This window comes from Geotrypetes seraphini, chromosome 2 (assembly GCF_902459505.1).
Source record: "Geotrypetes seraphini chromosome 2, aGeoSer1.1, whole genome shotgun sequence".
Classification (NCBI taxonomy): Eukaryota; Metazoa; Chordata; class Amphibia; order Gymnophiona; family Dermophiidae; genus Geotrypetes; species Geotrypetes seraphini.
This window is the reverse complement of record NC_047085.1, coordinates 109,138,235-109,145,660: the sequence shown is the minus strand read 5'-3', so window position 1 is coordinate 109,145,660 and position 7,426 is coordinate 109,138,235. Positions and strand designations below refer to the sequence as shown.

At 42.4% G+C, this 7,426-nt stretch overlaps 1 protein-coding gene and 1 pseudogene across 1 annotated transcript; both read right to left on the bottom strand.

Annotated features, from left to right (window-relative positions):
* Positions 1-691: 691 nt before the first annotated feature.
* On the bottom strand, positions 692-1,683 carry LOC117354823. The gene has a single exon (XM_033932798.1). The coding sequence runs from the start codon at positions 1,337-1,339 to the stop codon at positions 692-694; it is 648 nt and encodes a 215-aa protein (XP_033788689.1). The 5' UTR covers positions 1,340-1,683.
* Positions 1,684-1,710: 27 nt separating this feature from the next.
* LOC117354822 lies at positions 1,711-3,420 on the bottom strand (annotated as a pseudogene).
* Between the last annotated feature and the right edge of the window lie 4,006 nt (positions 3,421-7,426).

The following is a 7,426-nucleotide window of genomic DNA, read 5'->3' as shown; positions in this document are numbered from 1 at the left end:
TTATGTCTAAATTGTCATGACATTAGAAGTACATATGGAGTAGTTGCAGGTGATGCTTGGGACAGTTCTGATTGTGTTAGTTCGGTTTTATGTGTTTTTTGAATAGAAGGGTTTTTATTTATTTTTTGAAAGTTTTGTAGTCTGCGGTCGAAGTCAATAGGTTGTAGAGTTGGAGGTCGAGAGTTGCAGCTCGAATGGCTAGGAGGTTGTTGAACAGTTTTTGGTTGGAGGGTGTGTGAATGGTGCGTGAGTTCTCCTATGTCTAGTTGAGGTGGATTTAATTAGTTGATTGTTCCAATAGGCTGGGCTGTCTCCGTTTATTGCTTTAAATAGTAGGCAGGAAAATTGGAAGTGTATTCTCGCTTGTATTGGGAGCCAATGTGAGTTGTGGTATACCTCTGTGATGTGGTCGAATTTCTTCAGTGAGTAGACCAGTATTGTTTGTAGTTGTTTTATCATGGTTGTGGAATCTTGACTGTTTTTCTTCCATTTTCTTTCTAGTTGTCTGCATTGTCTTTTCAGTAGGAGTAGTTCATTGTCGAACCATTTGTCAGATTTTCTATGGATTCTGGTTTTGGTTTATACAAAAAAAGGGAAAATGTAATAGGATTAATACTTTTTAATCCATGTATTTTTTGAAAAATACAGGGAAAACCCATACATTCATATTGGTCTTTCACAGTAATGAATATTACAGTTTCTGTTTTCGAGTCTTAGCTTCAGCAAATTTGTCAATGATTTCATCAAAATTGATCTTCTTTGCATATTCATATTCAATGGACAGTATAGGTAGATTCGTCAATCTATCATTGCTCATAGTTGATCGAAGAACACTTTTTATTAATTTTAATTTTGAAAAGTTTCTTTCACATGAAGCAACAGATACACAAATAGTTAGGAAAAGTCTTAAACATAAGGATAAGTTTGGCACAGATTCATAAAAATCCCATTTCACAATAAATTCTAGAAATTGCAAAACTGTCCATGCCTTTGTTTCTTTGGGATTCATTCCAGCAGCTTTTAAATGTCTCCGCAGTCTAAAAATTTCCAGTATGATATCTTCACCAGAAAATTCATCATAAATTTCAGTTATATTTGGTAAAATCTTGCGAAGGTTTTCTTCTTCTGCAAAAATTAGAGAGAATGGCTGAATGATAGCAAACATTGACATTATCTGATACATTGCTTTAGAACGAGTCTCCAGTTCTTGGTGAAAACGATCAAGACATTCAAACATAGCCCTTGTGGTTTCTTCTGTCAAAGTAAGACCAGCATCTTTTGTTGTTTCTCCAGGCATTCTTCTTCGAAACTTGATTCTTTTTTCTATGCCAATGTCCATGTCCTTACATTTTGTTGTTCCATAGTTAATGGCCTTCTCCACAATTTCTGTGCGCTGGTCTTCAAGGAACAATTTTAAAGCTTGCAGTTTCACTGTACATTGTTCATGGCTGATCTTGGCTGTTTGCAAATATTTTTGTGTTTGATTAACCTCATGCAAAACTTCACACCAGAAAAAGAGATAACACAGAAAAGAAAAATCACATACAGCAGAGAGCAAAATCTGAGCTGATCCTCTTGTATCCACATTTTCTTTTGAATCACACAGTGCTTCAAGGGTTGAAATTAACTTTTCAAAATTTGTCTTTATGGCATGTACTGCTTCATAATGAGCACTCCATCTTGTCTGGGAAAGTCTTTTCACTGTTATACCTACATTCTGCAGCATTTCCCATCGATGAGTTGAGACTGAAAAGAATGAATACACTTTTTCCAAAGCTCCAAAAAAGTCACACATGAAGAAACACTTCCAAAAGAATGAACTCCACAAAGGTTCAGAGAATGATTTGCACAAGGCACAAATAAAGCCTTGGGATTAATTTCTTTGATTTTTGCCTGAACACCACCATGAATGCCAGCCATAGTTGCAGCGTTGTCATAGCCTTGACCACGACAGAGGTTTATATCCAGTCCATCACTATCCAGTTGTTTCAAGATCTGTTCCGTGAGTTCAGCAGCAGACTTCCCAGAAATAGGAAAGAAGCCCAAGAATGATTCCTTTATTTCAACATTATCACCTTCAATATAGACATATCTGATCACTTCACACATCAAAAAGAATGCCAAAGTATTTTGCTTTTTTAATATCTGCCACAATTTTTTCTTTGACATAATTTCCCAGAAGATGAATGAATTCATTTTGAATTTTTGGAGATAAGTATGAACTCAATCTGCTTTCAGAAGGAATAGCATGTTTGATTTTTACAAAATGTTCCTTCAAAATTGGGTCATAATTTGATAGTAATTCTATCAACTCCAAAAAATTTCCTTTGTTTGTTGATAACATATCCTCTCTGTGACCACAGAAAGGAAGGTTTTGTTTAGCCAAAAACATAATTACATCCAAAACACGATGTAAAATGTCTCTCCAGTATTTTCTCTCTTTATCCATTTCCACTTCATGAATTCTATCAATAGTTTTATGGAGTTCCAGTCCCCTTGCCAAGGTCTTCCATTGTTCTAAGCAGAAGAGATGTTGTTCTGATCGCTCATGTTCAGGGACTTTAGGATTTAATTTCCACCAGTTTTTAAAGCCAGTTACAAAGACAGATGTTCCAGCTTTTGTCTCACTATCTGCAAACAGTCTGCAGCAAAAACAAAACAAGCAATTTTTTGATTTTGAATAAACCATCCAGGTCCTCAAAACTTTTTCGCCCTTTGGTAAAGATTTATAGAACCATGAGGTTGTTAAGTGTCGACTGAATCCTTTGCTCTTTTTTCCTTCTCGCTGACTAGCAGAGAAAGGTCCATTTTTATTTTGAAAAGGTTCACTTCCCTTCTTAACCAGGTTAACTCTCAAGTCATCTGGAACTGGTACTGGCCAAGCAGCGATATCGCAATAAAGTAAAATTCCATGCGCTATTTCTTCAAACTCTTGGTCTTTACTAGCATCCCTTTCTTCTTCACTGTTATTTTTATGCTGTTGGTGTTGACTCTTGTTATCAATTAGATTCTCTTCCTCAGTGTCAGTGCTTATAGATGACGATTCACTGTCTTCTTTCAGTTCAGGGTCATCTGAATCTTGCGTTTCTATTACAGGTATTTCGGATGTGCCAGCTTGCACTTCTTCAGAATCTTCTTCATTACCTTTATGCGATGCTGAAAGCATTACATATTTCAACATAGATCCAGATATTGATTCAATCGCCTCCCCTTTTGCTTTTTTAATTTTTCTTTGTTGAGCTCCACTAGGTCGATGTCGTTTCATGTTAGTACAGAGTCTGTACGTCAGTTGCTGGCTTCACAATAATCCAAATGACTGTGACTCTGCAAGTTCCTGCAGTGGTGTTCAGCAGCACTGTCAAAGAAAGGGGGGAAAATCCATAATGTATGTTAAGAAGAAATCACTTAATTGACAGAGTTGGTTAACATAGTGTATGAGAAGAGATGAAGCAGTGGTGGAGAGTACAAGGATCAAATAGCCTGAACATTGCTAAATGAATTGGTAAAGGCTGAACAGGAATGGGGAGGGGCGGGGGCTGATTAAGTGTTAAAGTTATTAGATGATCAGAGAGGGGAAGAAGTAAAGGAGGAAAAATTAGAGTGAACAGTTGAAGAAGTTGACAAGATCAAGGCAATGGCCATTCTGGTTAGTAGGGATAGTGGAGCATATCTGGAGACTGAGTAAGAAGGTTAAAACAACAAACTTAAAAGCAACTTAGAATTCTCTTCCATTTTTGTTCCCATTATAAAAAAACACTGATAAGTTCCCAGGAAAAAAATACATTAAAATAAGAAGTGAAAACAAAGGCCCCTACAGATGAGAACATAACATAAGAATAGCCTAACTGGTCCATCATGCCCAGTAGCCCATTCTCATGGTAGCCAATAGTGCTGCCCGATTCAGAGAAAAATATTTCATTCGATTCGATTCACCCTGTTGAATCGATTTCTCGATTCGATTCACTGTTAATGACACCGCTTTTTAAGTTTAAACAAAGTACAACAATAAATTTCACAACAACAATAAATTTCACAAAGTACTTAAAAAAAAAATCACATTTTTCCATTAAAGCAGTTCTGGAGACATTTGCTTGAACAGTCTTTTTTCCCAGTCCATAAGCAAGCAATATGAAAAAGATTTCCTAAATTATCTACTCAAACATTTTTGCTATTTACTTTCATTGTACCTAGACTATTATTCAGTAGAAAAAATTTAGTTTGTTCAATCAAGCAGAACATTCACTCATAGAAGTCCAATGTCCACACAGGATTTGATTGAACAAACCAAATTTTTCTACTGAATAATAGTTTAGGTATACTGAATAGCAAAAATGTTAAAGCCACACAGAAAAGCAGTAAAAGTCAATAGGTTCTCCAAGTGGGAACAACCTGATGTCTCAGCACTTGAGGAAAAGACTACGTAATAATGTTTATAAGATAAATCATATAAATGATTATACTGAAGCAGCGTGAGAGGTAAGCGAGAGGAGAGAATTCTCCAGCGCTTTACACAATAAGGCACAGGTTAATCACCCTCTGCCTGCAGTGCACACCATCATAGGACACCTCAGGTGTGCTCAAATTAATCAATGTGATAAATTAAACAGTGATAAACAATTGGTCAATCACAAGAGTGCAAGATCAAACAGGTTGTTCCCACTCAGAGAATCTATTGACTTTACTGCTTTTCTGTGTGAGTAGATAATTAAGCAAATTTCTGATAGCCTACAGAACTGATTCTCACCTTCCATCCCCAGCCCCCAAGACTTACCAGACCCCCCCTGCCGATGTATTTACTTACTGCCTGAACTGGATATTAAATCGTGGGGAAGAGAGGAGAAATGCAGGGAAAGAGCCAGCCAAAACTAGTATTTGTTGCTGCTGAGTGCACCAATCCAGGGCAAGCAGACGCTTCCCCCATGTCTTAATAACAGACAATGGACTTTTCCTCCAGGAATTTGTCCAAACCTTTCTTAAAACCAGCTACGCTATCTACTTTTAACATAACTTCTGGCCACTTCATTTTTAAGCTTAGATCTTTCCTTCCAAACAGAGACCTTGCTAGATGTCAACTACAGCACAAGGTAACTTCACACGGACTTAACTGTGCAGGAAATGAATCTCCTCATACACCCACCATATAGTGCAAAAATGTGCAAAGGTCTGTTTTTTTCTTTCGATCACTACATAGCCTAATGCCACACAAGCAGCGCTGTTACAAACATATTCTGAAGGTCAATGCTAAGGTTGACAAAGTTTCCTTCCTTGGACCAGAAGGAGATACTGACAAACCACTGGAAGAAATTCTAAAACAACTACCCAGAAATAACACCCAAAGACCCACTCAGTTTGTGAACCAGTTGAGTGGAGTGGACTAACTGGGGGTGGAAATGGGCCCAGAGTTTGCTCAGCAGAATTTCCCAGACTACCTCTTCCTCTCAACACACTGACATGCTACCACCACCACCAACACTAGGAACACCTCACCGAGTATGCCAGCAATGCTTATAAATTTTATAAAACACATTATTATATTTTCTTATAAAGCATATATTTTAACTGAACTCAGCCTTGCCATTCACAAAAATAGAAAAGTTCCCATTTCAAGCTGTCTCATGTACACTTTTCAAATCTAACATATTGTAATCACAAAACAGAAAATAAAATTATTTTTTCTACCTTTTGTTCTCTGGTCAATATTCAAATCTTGTTGGTCCCAGGCTCTTGATGTCTTGCTTGCCAGGGTCTCCTTTCTCCGTGCTAACCATCCGTCTGCAATCTCTGTCCTCCCCTTCCGTTTCCCTTCCCTCTCCCGGAGATCTGGCATCTTTCCTTTTTTTGTCTCGATCCACAGATTCACCTTTTCTCAACTCCCCACCACCCCAGGATCCACCATCTCTCCCTTTCTGTTCCCAACTATCCTCCTATCCAGTATCTCTATCCCCCCTCCACACCATCCCCTGTTTCCAAGTTCTCTCCCTTTCTGTTCCTTCCCTCCCTAAATCCCATTATGCACCATCTCTCTCCCACTCCTCTGTTTTTAGACCCATTATTTCTAACCCCCAAAGTCTGGCATATGCACGTATCTTTGAACCCCCCCCCTTCCCTCTCTCCCTCTGTGTACTTTTACACCAGGACCCCCCCTCCCCCGAAGGTCTGTCCCCCCTCCGAAGGGCTACACCCCACCCCTGAAGGCCTGCACCCCCCGAAGGACTTTACCTCCCACCCGAAGGTCTGTCCCCCTCTGAAGGCCTAAACCCCACCCCTGAAGGCCTACACCCTCCCCGAAGGATTGTACCCCCCACCCGAAGGTCTGTCCCCCCCTGAAGGCCTGCACCCATCCCGAAGGCCTGCACCCACCCCGAAGGCCTGCACCCCCCCCCCCCCCCGAAGGCCTGCACCCCCCTGAAGGCCTGCATCCCACTGAAGGCCTGCACCCTCCTGAAGGCCTGCACCCCCCTGGAGGCCTGCACCCCCCCTCCCCGAAGGTCTGTACCTCCTGAAGGCCTGCACCCCCCTGAAGGCCTGCACCCCCCCTGAAGGCCTGCACCCCCTGAAGGCCTGCACCCCCCTGGAGGCCTGCACCCCCCCAAAGGTCTGTACCTCCTGAAGGCCTGCACCCTTCTGAAGGCCTGCACCCCCCCTGAAGGCCTGCACCCCCCGAAGGCCTGTACCTCCTGAAGGCCTGCACCCCCCTGAAGGCCTGCACCCCCGCTGAAGGCCTGCACCCCCCTGAAGGCCTTCACCCCCCTGGAGGCCTGCACCCCCCCCCGAAGGTCTGTACCTCCTGAAGGCCTGCACCCCCCTGAAGGCCTGCACCCCCCCTAAAGGCCTGCACCCCCCACCCGAAGATCTGTCCCCCCCTGAAAGCCTACACCCCCCCGAAGGTTTTTACCTCCCACCCAAAGGTCTGTCCCCCCCCTTAAGGCCTACACCTCCCTCTTAAGGCCTACACCCCACCCCTTAAGGCCTACACCCCCCCATCTAGTACTGTCTAATGCAATTAGGTACGGGTCAGGAGGCCAGAGGGGAAGCAGGACATTGCAGCAATTCCCAACTGACCCTCCCCCCTCGCCCTCTAAAGCAGGAGCCGGCTAGCAAGAGGAAGTTGCTGATCCTGCTTTAGGGGGTGAGGGTCAGTTGATGATTCGGGAGGCCGATTTTGGGGTTTTTAAAAAATTGATTCGGGGAGAAAAAAAAAATAACAATAAAACCACCGCCAAGCAGCCCAGTGATACTCACCCTCAGTTCCTGCCTTAATTGCAGTGTCCCACGCGGCTCGGGCTCCCTTTCTTGCTTCCACCCAGCCGGAAACCGGAAGTTGCTGACCAAGCTCCGACGGCGACGGGTGGTGTGGCCGTGGGGGAATGGAAGTTAAGAGAGAGGGCTCAGGCAGGATCACTTCGGGGACTCGCGGAAGCCTTGG